Here is a 17,787-nt window from a genome sequence, read left to right on the forward strand (position 1 = left end):
ATAATAGATAAATTTTTCTAAGAGTTTGTCATTGAAGTGTTGCTACTTAAACATGTTTACTCACAAAAAATTAAGGTACCTTACCAGGCATTTCTGCAAGATACCAGGGGTAGTTTTTCTTATATAATCCTTTGGGGAAGAAAAATAATTTTCCAATTTCAAATATTTAAGTGTTTGGATTTTTTTTAAAAAGTCTAGAAACTGGTTTAAAATTCAGAATATTATGAAAATTTTGAATATTTTTCCTACATTACGAAGATATACAAAACAGATTTTGAGGAACGAGACGTTCCTTAACATTGTTGAATGTTAAATTGTAGGTAAGACCGATTCCTTATTAATCGTCAACCCCAAATTTGGGAATCACACCAATTTCGGATACAAAATATTCATGAACACATCTAAAAAGCAACCATCACCCCTACTCTATCCACCACATTTTTAATTAATCAAGCTATTTTGAATTTGTTTTATGGATCGTTCTTTATGCATCACTTTTGTTTCAAGTGAAGTATGAAGTTGAATTTTACAGCATTATAACATCTGTATGTTTTAACGATATTGTTACTGGGAGACCACTGTTTTGTAATCATTTATTGAACTGCATTTCTGGTCAAGCTTTCTTTGATTATGGTATGTGTCCCATCCAAATTCTTTCGTTTTCTTTCGTGCTCTTTTTTTATGGTTTACATTTTTCGTCATTTAAATAAATGGTAAGATTTGTTTTCACACTTAAGATGTTTTCTCTTATGAATTTTAGAAACGAGAGCTGATTTGTTACCTTGGACCACCAGTAAGATTTTAACAGAAACATTATTAGAAGCTTAATTAAAAGTGAACGAGAAGATCAGTATGTCATCCGATCTACTCATGTTACATTTTAATTACTGTCATGATAGTATATAAAGAGGGGCAGTTGATGTATGTAACTGTATTGTGGATTAAGAAACAGAAAAATTGAAATCTAACTACAAACATGCAAGTATTCACTGCAAATTTATGATATCTTATAATTTTAATTTTTGACATATTGCTTTGAATAAAATGTTATTTTTACTTTTAATGTCTTTGAATAGGACAACTTTGTTCAAAACGACACTCCTTGTTGTGTGCATAATTTTTGTAGTGTATGCAGAGGAACGCCCACAAGACTTTCTCGAGAAATACAAAAAGTACAATACAGTGTGTCAAGGAATGGGTTATAGAACAACTAATTGCACAGCAGGAGAAAAAGGTATAATTTCATCAAAAGATGTGTTGGTCTTCCTGTGTGAAATGTCAGATATAGAATTACGTAAAATTTTTGATTTCCTTCAAGCTAGGTTACATGGATTCTCTGATCATGTTAAATTACTGTTCAAAATGTGAAATACTCGTATAAAAAATTTTTACATTATCAAAGTCAAAACCTTTCAGGGAATATCTTTTACATACTACTTTTCATTGTTTCTGTTGAATCTACAGTTAAGCATTTGTCGTATGTTTTGAACAGGAATCATAGCTTTTCACTCACGATTATCGAAAGCTCAGGTTAACCTTGCCAACAATGCTGTTGTTGTGTTTAAAAAGGTAACTCTGAACCATGGAAATGCCTATGATGCTAAAACAGGTATTTTCACAGCACCTGAAGATGGTATCTACTCATTCACGTGGATTATTCTAACACAAGCTGGGAAGATGTTTAACACAGATATTGTTCTTAACAGTAATATAATTGGCTACAATCATGCGGATGGCGTCTCAGGCAGTTCGAGTTACTCTTCCGGATCTTCGACAGCTATAATAAAAATGAAGAAAAATGATAAAGTCTGGATTAGAACACATGGTGGAGATGGGCAATACGCTGTCGTAAGCTGGTCATCGTTTTCCGGATTTAGATTGTAACGGAAACATTGAGGAAAAATAAAATTATCTTAAATTTTAAAATATCTTATGATTTCAATACTTTCAAAAGACATGAATGAAAAGAAAAAAGAGATATAGATAATATTTGATAATATGTAAATTGATCATCTTAATATCTTTGTAGCAAAATACAATTGATTATATCTCTAAAAATTCTTAAACATGTTTAGAACTCTTCAAATTTCAAAAAAGAATGCAAGCAATTTTCTTTGGAAACCATCAACAAAAATTTTTAATAGTGTTTGTTTGACTCTCCTGATTCAGGGTAAAAAAAATCGGTAGGTAGGTGGGAAAATTTTTGTCCTAAATATAATCAGTTTAAGAAAATCCAGGAATAAAAATAAAAATAAAATCATCCTTACATGATGAATAAAATCGTTTAAAGTGAGACAATTTTTAGCCTTTCAAAAGTGGCCAAAGATTATTTACATAAAAAACAAACAATGCCTCGCTGGACTCTCCCTGACTTGTTATTTCCATTAAATGAAAAATTAAGACCTTAAAACGACCATCTTAAAAAAAGTTCTAAAAATAGATAAAAGCTCCAAATCTATATTTTACAATAAATTTTCAATCTAATTATGAATTCTTCAAAATTATTTTTTTAACATTTTAAATCCCAGTCAACAAAGGTGCATTCGATCCATCATCCTGTATTGGATATCTAGTTTTTGTAAAAATCCTTACAAACAGAGATACATTACATAGTCGAGCAAATGCTCATTTTAATCTATCCTTACACCTTACAAAAATATTAGCTGTTGGTAAAAAGAGAGTTCAGAGGCACTATGCTGCAGAATATTCTGGAGCCTGTGTAAATCAGATGTGAATTCTCAAAATCTCAAAATTCAGTAACACCAAAGCGACCGACTTTTTCGGACTAAAATTTATCAAATATCTAATCGATAAGAGTCTTTACTTTCCAGCATATGCAGCTCATGATCGCTGTTTCTTTCGAAAATAAACCCGTCCATATACAGAAGAAGAGCGTTAAAGGGTTCAATGATAAACCGAGGAATGATATCCAATATTATTCCAAACCAAATCAAGTTGCGTATGTGGACGTTGTGGGGTTAGTGGTGGAAAGGCACACCCTATACAAGTACACGTAAAATTTAGGAAATATTAAATTTGTGTCAACCCTCGTATGCTACAAATCTCATGTTAACTATAAGTATTGCAATTTTTTTTTCATACCCCCTCCCCGCTCCTGCCGAACACACACCACAAAGTCCCTCACAATCAAAGCACTGGTCATCCTGAACCTGTCCCTTTCGTTCATGTACTTGAATTAAAATCCATCATTTGTTTATAATTTTTCATTGAAACAATCAATGAACAGTTTTCAAGATCAAAATCCCAAAAAACAAAGCAAAATAAGAGCAGAGCAAACACAGACCTCCAAAACATCAGAGGTGGGATCAGGTGCCATAAAGGAGTGAGCAAAACCTGCCGACCGGTCACACCCGCTACATATATATGCTTCTTGTCATGATCGGGAAATCACGGAAAAATCCGTCGTCAATTCAGTGTATAAATAATAAACTAATGATTAGTTTGAAAACGTCAGTCAGCATATGACTCAATGATAAAATGTTTTGCTGACAAGGTCATTGTATCGATCATAGAATGAATTTGCAAACAAGAATAACCAGACACCTTAGCAGTTTTGACTAGTATATAAAAGAGAAAAAATGGTTCCGTTTGTCACTCTTTTTCAAAAAAGACAATAATGACAATAATATACATTTATATTACACCGTACCTCTCAACCAAAATAATTGCAAGAGCATTTTTTAACCAAAGACATAAAGATTTGACGACACGTTTTTAAAAGATGTTTGTGTTTTGTATCTCTGTGTAATATGACTTACTTGACTGTGTAACATACAATAAATTAACCATAATCATCATTATCCTGTGTTATCTTTACTGATTCTAAAGTGAATAAAAACAATTGTGATATTGGCAATTTTAGTGATTCTCTATGAAAGGTATGGAGATAACGAATAGTATTCAACCTCAAAGTCAATAAAACGATACAAAATAGGAACAGAGCAGACACAGAGCTCCGAAACATCAGAGGTGGGATCAGGTGCGATGGAGGAGCGAGTATCCCCTGTTGACCAGTCACACCCGCCGTGTGCTCCTTGTCATGATCGGGAAATAACGGGAAAATCCGTTGCCAATTCAGTGCACAAATAATGGATTAATAATTAGTATGAAAAACGTCAGTCAGCATACCGTAAATCTGGCAATTTTTACGTCGCTTTAGTTTTGCAAATTTAGGTCAAAAAGCTGTTGATTAATTTTTACGTTTCAAAATTTTGCGAATTGCCATTGGCGCTACAAATAAAAAGCACTTAAGAGTTTCATATCAGTTTATGTTTAATTTACATTAGTTAGTACAATTGGAATTCCACCAATATACTTGCAACGTTGCAAAAAAATTGCTGAACCGCTCCCAAACAATTTCGAAGATTACAAAAGGATATGCACTGAAAATACTTCTAAATTAATTTATCAAACCTTTTTCAGGTTGTGTATGCCTTTTAACCTAAAATATAATCCAAAATAAAGACAGGAATTCAACTAATTTTCTCAACGTTTTCTCTCACCTAAAATTTACACGCCATGTTCTCTAGTAAATGCAATGAGTACGAGTTATCGCCCGTGTTTATTGAAGACAGTTAAATAAAATACCTGGTCTCTCTTTCTTGGCAAAATACTTAAATATGGACGCACTGTCTCAGTGCCTGTCAAACCATCGGAGGATATTGCCTATAATGAGGGGGTAATTAGCTTGTAGTATAAACAGGTTTCTTAAAATGACCAGTGCTTACGGACACCTGTTCACAGAGTTAAAAATAGACTCAATGAAGAATTGTATTTGCTGACAAGGTCATTGTATCGACCATAGAACTTACAAAATGATGACTTTAAACGAAATTGTTGATATTCTTGTTTCATCAACTTGCTTGTCAATAATTTACCCCGTTTTAGAAATTGTTCGCACGTAGAGCATACGCTTGCGTATCGAATCAACTGAGATATAAATACACCGTATGCAGGTAATGAAGGTATATTGCTGCATAAGTAAGGGAAGTTGACGATAGAAAAGTAAAAGTCATCACATTTATCATATAGCTTGGTTGTTAGATTACCATTAACGTCTTTTTCAAGTAAAACATCCAAATATGAAATAGATGTGTCAGAATCTATGGTATCCTTTATCTCAAGCTCACCAGGATATATCGTATCGACGTATATGATATTTTAGGAAATACCATCCTCTAGCAACTTGCAAAGCCTTATAAGGTACATCAATTTCCTGTGAGGAAGCTTGTTAAAGAGAAAAGTTATCAAGTCTAATACTTCCTTCACGACGTTATCGCCTTTGGAAAGAAATGAATATTTTAAATTAAATGTATATACTTTTAAGGGCCATGAAACATAGTCTTAGATTAACATTATCATCTTTTTGTACAAAACAAAGATTTTAATTTTTAAAATTTTAGATACACACATATATATGGAAACTACTTGTATGAATGCAATTGTAAATTTTGACAAAAAATATGGTCGGTAGATGAAAGAAAAATGCACAATTATGTTAAAAACTCAATTACTGGTCATAAGGTTTAGACTACACCTTTCGAAGGAAGAGTTATTTCGTACTCCAGTATTTATAAGCGAGAAACATTTTATTTTTATTATTATTATTTTTTTTTTTACAAATTGTGCTCATTGTTGCATAGTGTAAGATAATATATATATTCATTTGGTCAAATTTTCGTGGTTTTAGGGATAAAATCTGGTTCGAGGGGTTCGAGGGCTGAAGATGCATTGCATACTTAGTAGCAATATGTCTGAAAAATCAAATTTCGTGGTTTAGGGTGGACTTAAATTATGTTTACTTTCATCCCCCACGAAAATAAATGATTTCACAGTCAGACAATTCATTGAATTCTCTCTCTCTCTCTCTGCATATGTAAAACAAAAAGCATTTTAAAGAACAAAAAAGAAGAGTTCATTGAAGAAAGATTTTTGTGTGAGATATTTTTTTATTTCCTTTCACATGATATTTATATCAGCATGAATTGGCATGAATGATAAAGAGTTAATTTTCAAAAAAAAAAGAAAAAAAAAACAAAAAAAAAAACTAATTAGTCTTAATCAATCAAAACACACAAAAGGGGCACTAATTAAAATTATGAAGTCAATGCCAATGGCATATCTATAAAAAGCACGTGAATATTATTTCCTTGACAAAACAACATGATATTTATCATTTTTCTTTGCATATCAGGATGTTTTACTGTAAATGCAAAAATAATGAAGCTGGGTGATGTTGTTCAAGGTAAGAATTAGTCCATAATGGAATTTTAAGCAGTAATACATAAGTTTTTTTTAGTCTTTACACCTTTTTGTGAAAAAAATGCATTTAGTCTAAGAATAATTAGCGTTCTAACATGCCATGTATGGTCTGTGTAACAATTAACAATTCTAATATAATTTGTTGGTTTAGAATTTTAGTCAATTATATTATATTTCTAAATTGCAAGAACTTAACCTAAAATTAAATATTTTAGTTAAAAAAATATCTTGTTTCAAACTTCCATACACATTTGAAAACTTTAATTTTTCAGTATTTTGATTTAAATATTCAATGTTAAAATTTCTGAAAATGATCTTCTTTAGAACTCTTTTTTTAAATCACTTATTTTCTAAGCCATCTTATGTTCATAGGCTTAACAATGTAAAATCATGTACTTTTTTGTCTTTTAACCTTTTAACGTTTGCTTCAAATAGGTAAATTTCACCTTTAAATAATCAAATTTTAGAATAACATTTTGTACATTTTGAGCTTTAGAAATCTTCTTGAAATATCCTTAAAACTACCAAACGCAAACAATTCTAAATTCAATTTCTCAAGCCTGATTTCTTTTTTATAAAGACGGCCGATATAAATTGATATCTTATAAAGTTTAAATAACTGGAAAAGATTCTCATGGAAGGAAAGTACCGCTAATCAATTCGTTCGAAGCCGATGTGATATTCTCATCTTTTATTTTAAAGGCACAAGGACTATTTAATTTCCCTAAAATGTTTCAATGAAGTTTGCCTCAAAGAAATTTCTCATATGGCCCCCAAAACCCGTGTAGCTGCAAAATGGTCTACAAAACGGGTGCACTGACGAATCCTGGATTTTGTAAGCTACATACTTTGAGGACAAAGTTTTGTAATTCCCCTCTTAAATCTATCTATGGAGTGTTCCATGAGATGATCTTCATCATGTACAGTTCCAACTTTAAAACAAAAAAGAAGGCGAATAAGCGCGAAAAGTGTTATATGCGAAACGAAGCCCTCCGAATCGTTTGAATATCGATGGTTGAAAATCTAGCAGAATATATAAACAATGCTCCATACTTTTTCCCGTTCTCTTAATTTGAAAATTAGAAAGAAAACAAAGATACAATCACTAGTTGAAACAACGCAGATGTGTAAAAAAAAACATTCAGATATTCCTACTTGACTACATCAGAGATAAAGGTTACGTTTTATTAGGCAAGATGACGTAATCTTGGGACACAAGTTTTCTTAATATTGGTATTTGATCATATTTGCAAGTTTCTTTTCATGTTTAGGAGTTTGATAACATCTCTAGATATTACTTGAGCACTTCTTGGCCTCAGATACTCTATTTTCTTTATTCAATAGTTAATAATAGTTTACATGAAAGGGGACTGATTAGTATATTAATTATGGGCATTAAGGACGTGCACTTTTTACTAGAGCTCTTTCAAGAGCGTTAGCACCTACGTTTGTGCATATTTCTGGAATACGCGTTCTTGGGTTCACGGTCGGGCATTCTGGAAAAACAAATTTCACGGTCTATGTAAAAAATACTGTAGACAGACTGTACGATAACGATTTCGTTGTGTAATTGAATAAAACTGGCCTTCGTTGTTTGATTCTGAAGTCTGTTTATTTAATGTGTACCTTGAAATCACTAATTTTCGTGGAAGTTGAATTTGCGTTGATTTCGAGGTATGGGGAGACCCATGAATTCAATACCGCCACGAACTGTAAAATTTTATATGCAGTATTACTCAACACCACCATCAAATTCCCACATATCAATTAAAATTATGTGTGGTATGTGTTCGAAAAGTTTTCTTCTGAAGTCACGTGGTTATTTAGGGTATAAATAGTAAGGCCATGCGGTAGCACGGCACTCTAAGCTTGCTCGCTAGGATTTAAAGATTGTAAGAAATATGGAGGATAGTACTGCAATGGAGTGTAATGAAGTTGGGCTCTCAAACGAGGACGCCGTTTCGCTGTTTAGTACTTCACTCAACAAAGCCTTAGAAAAACAAAGTAATGTGATTGTGAGTACAATTGCAGGACTTACAGAACAACTAGGAAAAAGTAATGCCTTGAAAAGTGCAGCACACGTGCCTGAGTCCGGACAAGCATTTGAATTTAAGCATGAGGGGCATAACATTCAATTCGCGTTTAATCAAGATAGACTTTCTAAGTTGTCTGAAATTGAAGGTCTCATTCAGGAAGTTGATTTAACAAAGGCTGCAGCAGTTATTAAGGAAGAAAAGACAGCCCTACAACAGAGAAACAAAATTCTGAAAATCGCTGACCGTCACGGATGGGATACCGTGCACGAGTATCTCGATGACCCTTTGGCAGATAATACCGAAGATGCCACTAAGCTTCATTACGCTGTGGGGCGTGCTGCAAGAAAACGATCCTTCAGAGCAAAACCGTATGAAAGACGCAGAGGAAGTTTTGCGCCCAGTGACTTTTTTTGTGGCTTTAGCCAGTCGTATAATTCCTCCGAAAAATTCAACACAGGGGCTTCAAGGGTCGGAAATACAGTATTCCAGTTCCAAAGAGATCGTGGCGGATGTTTCTACTGTCGGCAAGTCGGACACATGGTCAGAGACTTCCCATACCTCAAAGGCCAGCCCATCCCCACCTTGTCAACCTCAACTACAAGCACAAGTGGAACCTCTAAGCAGTGAAAATAGTGAAGTTGAGTATATGTTTGATTTAAATGAGCAATATGAATATGAGACAAATGTTGAGATGGTTAGTGTTAAATCCAAGCTCAAGAAAAGCATAAATTTGTGGAATGACGAGCTTAATGCTAATAGTTTTATTTTGAATATTATAAGATGTGGGTATGCTATACCTTTCAAAGAACTTCTATATAGTATTATTTTAAAAAATAACAGGTCTTCATTAAATCATGCAGAATTTGTTTGCTCAGCTATTTCTGACCTAATTAAGACTAGGTGTGTTAGAGAGATTCAAAAACCATCTTTTGTAGTTAATCCTTTGACTGTGTCTGTTAACGCGTCTGGTAAAAAACGTCTTGTTTTAGATCTCAGACATGTTAATCAGTTTATTGAGAAGCAAAAAATTAAATTCGAGGGAATTAAGGAAGCTATGTTATATGCTAGAGAAGAACAATTCATGATAAAATTTGATTTTAAATCGGGTTACCACCATATAGATGTACATCCCGAATTTCAAAAGTATTTAGGGTTTAGTTGGGAATTTCAGGGAAAAAGGAAATATTTTGAATTCACTGTTTTGCCATTTGGGCTTTCTTCTGCAGGGCATATTTTCACAAAAGTTGTGAGGGTATTGGTAAAATGTTGGAGATCTCATAGCATTCCTATCGTAGTTTATCTCGATGATGGTTGGGTTTGCTCTGATTACAATTCTTGTATAGAAATAGCCGCGTTTCTACAGAAAACGTTAGATCACTCAGGGTTTCAGGTTAATATAGAAAAATCGCAGTTTGTTCCAGTAGACAAAATGATTTGGTTAGGATTTGTATGGAATCTGAAAGATGGCATTTTAGAAGTTCCGAATGAAAAAATTGACAGTATTCGTTCTGTTGTTGCTTCGATAGTGAATAATGTAAGTAGAGTAACTGCGCGAAATGTCGGTTCTATTGTGGGAAAGGTCATTTCATTGAAACCTACTTTAGGTAGTATTTGTCAGCTGATGACACGACACTTGAGCATGGCATTGTGTAAGAGAACTGGTTGGGATTGTGTATTGAATATGTCACGTGACTGTATTATTGAATTGCTTTTCTGGTACAAGAATATGGCCACTTTACCGAGATAAAAAATTACACGGTTCAGAAAAATACCTGCAAAAGTTTTGTTTTCGGATGCGAGCTCTTTTGCAGGAGCAGGTTTTTCTTTAGAACAAAATGAAAAGGTAGTGCATTACATGTGGAGTGATTCAGAAAAAATAAAAAGTTCTACGTGGCGAGAAATAAAAGCTATTTGTGTGATTATTGAGAGTTTGCAAAATTATCTGTCGGGTAGACTTGTCAAAGTGTATACAGATAATAAAAATGCAGTACTTATTGCATCTAAGGGTAGTATGAACTACGAGCTGCATCAGCTTGCTTTGGAAATGTTTGGTTTGTGTGTTGCGTATTCGATAAAATTAGAGTTAGAATGGATTCCTAGAACTATGAATACAGATGCAGATGACTTAAGCAAGATTTATGATTATGATGATTGGGGAGTTTCAAACAGAATTTTTAAATTTTTTAATGAAGTATGGCGAGAGTATACCTGTGATTTATTTGCAGATAGTAAGAATAGAAAAGTTAAAAAATTTTATTCTAGATTTTGGACTCCCCGGATCTTCAGGGGTTGATGCATTTGCACAAAATTGGGCTGACGATAATTGTTGGATTGTGCCCCCACCTGTTTTGATATGCAAAGTTATTACTCATATGCAAATATGTAAAGCATTTGGTACGTTAATCATTCCAAAATGGAAATCCGCTTTGTATTGGCCGATGGGAATGAAAGGAAAAATAAATTTCACGATTTTGTGCTGAAGTATTTTGAATATAAAAATCCTACAAATTTTCTCACAGCTGGTTCAGATAAAATCGGTATTTTTGCATCAGAAAAATTTCAGAGTAATGTACTGGTTTTGAAAGTAAATTTTGGAACATCCTGAAAAGTATAAAATTTGAGCACCATGTGCAGTTCAATGTACAATAAAAATTCATGCACCATGTGCAAAGTTTGTATGAACTAATTTATTAGTAAGGCACCATGTGCAAAAAATTAAGCATCATGTGCAAAAGATTTGACTAATTGTTTAAAAAACACGACAGTTTTTGGGTGATGAAATTATTATTTTGATATGCATGTATTTGGATATGACGGTGGTTTCATTTTTTTTTCTCTAGGTACACAGTGTTTGGACAGAAATTCAGGAAATGAAAAAGGACAGCAGACTTTATTCAGCAGCATCAAACATTCAGCACATAATCAGGAAAGGGAAGAGTGATAGTTCAAATAAAATGTACGACACATATTTTAAAAAGTTCAGGACCTGGTGTTCAGATCATGGTCTTTCTCATTTACCCGCGGCAGTGAGTACGGTAGCCGTATTTCTTAGCAGTCTCGTGCAACAGTCGGTATCAGAATCAGTGTTATCAGCTTATTTTTACAGTATTAAGTGGTTCCATGATTTCAATGTGTGCATTAATCCGTGTGATACAAAAATTCTGCATATGGTTATGGAAGGAGGAAAAAGAATCCTTAGTAAGCCGATTCAGAAGAAGGAACCTATTACGCCCGAAATTTTGGAGCAGATCATAAACAAATACGATGATGTCAGTCAAAAAAATGACTTATTAAGTGTAAGAGTGTGTGTGCTATGTTTCTGATGGGATTTGCGGGGTTTTTAAGATTTAATGAACTTGCGAATTTAAGAGTTAGAAATATTTCTTTTCATGATTTTTACATGTGTTTACATATTGAAAGCAGCAAAACTGACGTTTATAGACGAGGTAATGATGTTCTCATTGCAAGTACAGGTAATGCTACATGTCCTGTGTTTTGGGCAAAACATTATTTACAGTTAGCTGGAATATCAGGAAAACCAGACGATTTCATTTTTAGATCTGTACGTTATTTCAAATCAGCTAATTGTCACAGGCTTTGTAATATCAACAAGCCTATTTCTTACACCAGGGCACGTGAAATATTACTTGATTCTTTATCGGCCATTGGTGTGGATTCAAAGCTATTTGGTTTACATAATTTACATAATAACTCTATTTTTCAGACTCCAGCCTCGTTAAACATTAAAGAAAACTGCAAAATAAACCAGTCTTTCACAAACCTTCCTTTCTGTTTAAAAATTGCTTCGGTGCTAGCTCGCCGATCTGAAGCTAAACTTGAATTAGCTATTCCAGCTTTGTTTGACTGTTGACTCTTTCTACAGAGACATAATTCATTGTAGAAAATACTGAACCTATTTCTGTTCAACGTTCAAATATAAACTGTACGGACAAAGGACCACTTGTGTTTCGAGGCGGCGATCCAACGTCTTTTTTCGGTTCATTATGTCTCCCTCCACCAGGAAAAGTAAAACAATGTGCCATTTTCAGTAAGTCCAAATAAAATCTCAAACGAAGAAAAAAAATCGAATAGATAGAAGAGACAAACATAAATCTGATTCCATCTTAGACACAACTTTTCATATACTGAAAATAGAAATATGCATATTTCCCAGTACTCAGTTTAAAACTTATAATACGACTTATTTCTCATTTTCAATATTATTTTATTCTTCTTCAAGACGCTGGTGCATTTGAAGCGTTTGTTTGCCCACAGAAAAACTATTTCAATGGGATCAACTCTGACGCGGGACAGAGAAGGGTTATTTGCTGTTCTGGTTCGTACATGTAGCTGCTAGAAGCTCCCTTTAATTGGTGTAGAAAATTGCATCTGTTACGAAGAGGTTTAATATCAAAGCATTTCCGTTTTGTCTACAGCGTATCTTGTTTTCTTTTTTAGTAATGTTTTTTTATGCAGCTTTTAATTGTATTTGCAAATGTCCCTGTCAATTACAAATTAAACAAGCTTGGATCTGCATTATTTCATTCCCTTTCTATTCTTACTTTTTAAACTTTGTTTCCTGCGTTAATACATCTCGATCAACTAAACTGCATTGCGAATACTCTTTTTTTTTTAAAAATGTTATTAGAATATGTTAAAGATTTTTTTTAGATATCTTGTTGACACATGTAGCCATTCGAAAAGTAAGATTAACAGTGTGTGAAAAATCCTTCCAATGCTGTTGTTTGCGCAAAAATTGTCATCGACTTTAGTCATTCTGTACTTGAAAAAATGACATAAAAACTACTATGTCGTACTACATTTGTTTTGAAAAATATCCTAAATATGTATCAAAGCTAAAAATGATTAGTTTCATTCTCAGCCTAAGTTTTTAATATAAAGATCAGGATTATATCTGTTTGATTTTTAAATTTACTACACTTTTTGTTATGATATTAGCATGGAACACCACGTTCAGTGAATCCTATTTCAGAAATTCTGGTTGTATTTTTATTGACTTATCATTTTTTGAAAGTATTTCTATTAATTGAACACAATTCCAAATGCGTCTCCTCTATTTATATAGTGTTTGGAGCTTCCTACAATGACAATGAATGTAAAATATGGTTCCGAACGACAGAAAATTTTGTATCACCATTTGGTCCAGGATATTTAGTTACAGGAAGAAAGCCAATTTCAAACGGGTTGGTATAGTATCTATTCTGGTTAATTATAACCCAAGTGATAAACGTTTTGATTATTGATATAAAGATTATTAAGAATTTTAAAGTTTGAATACCTGAAGTACATTTTTTTCGTTTTCAGAATGGGAGGTATTCGTGGTTTCTTCATCAGGGAATGCCCATACAGAAAAAGTCATATGTTTAACTATCCGAAAAATATCTACTATGTTTCAAAATAAAGAATCTAGAATTGTTTTCATTTGCATCATGCTGGATCTAAGTTACGTAACCTCAGCTTCGATCTTTAGTTGTGTAATGTAAGTCTGTCTGTACGTGCCTCCGTCCGACTGTTACGCTTTGGCATCTCTTATCCGAACTCATCTTATATCACTATATGAAAATTGTACGAAAGCCCAGAAGGCTCATTCGAGATTCGAGGTTCGAAATACGAAATTCGAGATTCGAAATACGAGATTCGAAATTCGAGTTTCGAGATCCAGATTAACCAATCAAAAGCGGGTTAAACATTTGATTACTCCTCTTTATTATGGTTTTACTATCAAGAAATCGTTTAATATATTTATAACAAATGAGTCATTTGATTAAATATATATATTAGAAGGAAATTTAAATAATTATTGGATTTTTTGATCAGCAAGATATACTTCAATTTATATTATGGCTTCTTAAATATTAAATAGAATACATATATCAGGAGTATACATGTATACATTTTTGTATTTTCTACTTTGTTTCCGGGGTTGATATGACATATAAATAAAGTTATAAATAAGTGTCAAGTGTCTAAAGATTAACAATAACCCCACCCCTACCCAACCCACCTGCTTATTTTTCCAACCAACTGAAAATGTTAACTTTGTAAAACTCGAAAGGCGACGTAGTATTGAAAAACAAAAATCGCGTTCGTTTTCCCGATAGAGGAAATACATAAAAAATTAAGTATTTAATTACTTATCTTTATCTAAGGCTTTGATTTCTTAAATTAATTAAAAATTACATATACAATACAAATAGGCAATATGAATTAAAATAAATGCGGCATTTATTTTATCATATATGAATAGTAGATGAATCTAAATTAGATGCAGAACTATAGCGTTATGGTTTTAAATTTTAGTCTCTGACCATACCGTTATGACCAAAGACTAAAATATACTTGTGAAACCTTATAAATCTACGTTTGATTCAGCAGCCAAGTCTCACAGCACAAATGTACCCTTTATGAATGTAATGAAATATATACCCTTGAATTACTGTGCAGTGTAGAGACGATTCATAATACTAGTATTTTAAATTTAATTATAATCAAAATTAATATTCTCCCTCAACAATTATCTGATTAAAAAAAAAATAAGGTCGACCTACTTCTTCCGCGAGTTAACGATAAGACCATATAATATTCCATATATACGTATTTACTATTTTGTTTAATGAGAAAAATAAAATTATATATGTATTATTCGTATTAATGTAATCCAAATTTTATTTTTTATTTCGTTTTAATACATAAAATATTTTTTCTTGCATTAACATTTTAGCAAATGATCCATTTGTTATAAATATATTCAACGATTTCTTGATGGTAAAAACATAACAAAGGGGAGTAATCAAATGTTGAACCCACTTTTGATTGGTTAGTTTGGATCTTGAATTTCGAAAATTGAATCTCGAATGAGCCTTCTGGGCTTTCGTAAATTTGATAAGAATTTCACAAAATCTTTTTACACTGTCTAATTTTGCACTGCCTACTTTACGTTTTTATCCGACTCATGTTTTGGGTATCCCAAGTCTACCATTATATTCGTATAAGAGGATGGGGCACACAGTACCTTTAGTTCTTTCTTTTCATTGATGAAAATTAACCAGAAAAAAAATGAATCCTTTAACAATCGGTTTCTTTGCTCGATCTAATGTCCAAGCATTTAGCCATATCTTTTTGTAGGGTGCATGACAGATGCTCATTGAAAACATGTTATGTTTCACAACTTATTTATGTTGATAGAGCACATGTCATTTACATATCTGCAAGACTTCAAACGAGATTATTTATATCCTTGTCAACTCATTTGTCAATAGCTTACCTGATTTTGAAATCATGGAATATGCTCTTGCGCATTGAATCAATTTAGAGACATAAACACCATAAGGAGGTAATAATGGTGTAATTACGTAAATAGGTGACTGTAAGTGTCGTTAGGTTGCCGTTTATATCTTTCACCAGCAAAAATATTCAAAATAAATATATGAAACAGATGTGTCTGAATACAATTTGCAAAATTGTTGGAAAACTTGATGTCTAAAACTTTCATATATATTGTCTCTAATAAACTCAAGCATATTTATTATATTACCCTAGGGGTACACGTCTACAGAATCAGGATGTTTTTTTTTTTTTAAATAATTCTGCAGATGACCAATAACAAAGTATGCACATTAACTACTAGTATATCCATTAAAAAGCAGTTATCTAAGTTGTCAAAAGAGCCTGGACTATGTTTATAACAGAAAATTATTGTATAAAGGAAAATTATTGTATTATTTGTTGAAAATTCATTCATTTTGATGCTTTTGGTTTTGTAAAATTTAGTGATTTCAATTTTTCTAAATGTTCCCTGGAGTTTTTAGTATCCACGTCTGATTAACACCACCTCTCACTGTACAGTACTCCTGAAGTTTCTCCCTCCTCACTGTTTTCAATTTATAAAACTTTTTATAAAACATTTATTCCGACAGTATCGAAATATTTCTTCTTTGAAATTAAGATATATTTAAATTTTGGCTCCTAATGCCTAGCTACAATAATTGTCTGGATAATTTTTTTCTTTTTCTTATAATGATAGAGTTTTTTTATAACAAAAAAAGCTGATTTTTAGCCAGTTATTCCATTTCGGTATTATAACTGAAGGCACTGAGGCCATGAAAACAAAATAAAGCAAAAAAGAATCATTCTGCATCAGAGGTAAGACATACCTTTAATACTTTAGTGGCATTAAAAAGTCTAAAATTGCCGGGTATATCTAAATAAATACATTTATATACAAGATAATTGTATCAGCTTTATAATCCGTTTTAATATGCAAATGTTCATCTTTTTCTTGTACTCAAAACTAATGACGACAATTAAATCATTGTCATTGTAAGAAGACAAAGACACTATAAGCAGAAAAAGAGGTGAATTTCCTGTTAGTGATTTTAATTTCTATAATATCAAAGACAGCTCATTTGTTATGATGGGGTGTCAATTTAATGTATAAATAATGGCCTAACAATCGTCGATCAGTATTAGACTCAATGATAAATTGTATTTGCTGACAAGGTCATTGTATCGACCATAGAACTTACGAAATGATTACTTTGAACGAAATTGCTGAGAGTTCTATCATATATAAAAGCATATGAAGTCATTGAAATTCGTGTGCTTTATGTGATGTTTCAGTGTATACTGGTGCAAGGTAAAAGTCAACAGTTGTCAAAGTGTTATTCATTAAGGGATTTTTCATTTATGTTTGAAATTTAGTAATTTATTTCAGCAACCTGTTAAATTATCTGTGATTTTGGTTTAAATATTTATCGATTACTTTGTATCGAGTAAAACTTCTTTGAATAGCCATATTTTTTTAATTCTTTGTTGCTTTCTTTTCATACTGGAAAAATATTTTTTTTTATACAAAGACATCACTTCTCCCATTCCTTTACTTCCAAATCGATTCATCATTCTAGAAAGTTCTTGATTTAAATCAAAGAACAAGTACTTTCTTAATCTCTCCTTTTTAAAAATTACCGTTTAAAAGATGATACAAGAACAGATTGGATTAGTAAATTTGAGTTTTAAATGTTTGTATGCTATTTCATTCTATATTCCCCTCAAACAGATTTATAGTCATCGTACAACTGAGGAAGCTCGTGTTAATTATATTTTTTTCTGCAGTAGGAGGTTGCGTGTTTAAATTTTAGGCAACCTGTTACTTATAATGCATTGTTTGAAAATATACAGTTAATCGATATACTTATTGAGTAGTAAAAATCATTTCTCTGAACTTTTGTAGTAAAATATTACATCCTTTTTATTTTTGAAATAAAACTATCAATGTATTTTTAAATACATTTTTTGTCAGAGTAGGATTATTATCTTTGTTAAAATGTCTTAAGAAAACGACTAACAAGAATTCTCTCTTTCAAATTTGCAGTTAAATACAGCAATTTTTAGTTTGGAAATCAAATTGTCAAGGCACACATCTTTTTTGGTATAAAGACCTTTTAGTGCG

The 17,787-nt window shown here is 32.2% G+C and overlaps 2 protein-coding genes across 2 annotated transcripts; both read left to right on the forward strand.

Annotated features, from left to right (window-relative positions):
- Positions 1 to 1,076: 1,076 nt before the first annotated feature.
- On the forward strand, positions 1,077 to 1,884 carry LOC134258880 (heavy metal-binding protein HIP-like; the record flags this gene model as incomplete). The annotated part of the gene is made up of 2 exons (XM_062741469.1): positions 1,077 to 1,348; positions 1,493 to 1,884. Coding segments are annotated over 2 exons (664 nt in total), but the record flags the coding sequence as incomplete, so codon positions are not given.
- A 4,297-nt stretch (positions 1,885 to 6,181) lies between these two features.
- On the forward strand, positions 6,182 to 13,899 carry LOC134258881 (uncharacterized). Its single transcript, XM_062741470.1, has 5 exons — positions 6,182 to 6,265; positions 12,220 to 12,366; positions 12,559 to 12,654; positions 13,405 to 13,522; positions 13,644 to 13,899. The coding sequence occupies exons 1-5, from the start codon at positions 6,184 to 6,186 to the stop codon at positions 13,738 to 13,740; spliced, it is 540 nt and encodes a 179-aa protein (XP_062597454.1). The 5' UTR covers positions 6,182 to 6,183; the 3' UTR covers positions 13,741 to 13,899.
- The last annotated feature ends 3,888 nt before the right edge of the window (positions 13,900 to 17,787 follow it).

This window comes from Saccostrea cucullata, unplaced genomic scaffold (genome assembly GCF_032062105.1).
Source record: "Saccostrea cucullata isolate Sc308-1 unplaced genomic scaffold, CSIRO_AGI_Scuc_v1 ctg13667, whole genome shotgun sequence".
Taxonomy (NCBI): domain Eukaryota; kingdom Metazoa; phylum Mollusca; class Bivalvia; order Ostreida; family Ostreidae; genus Saccostrea; species Saccostrea cuccullata.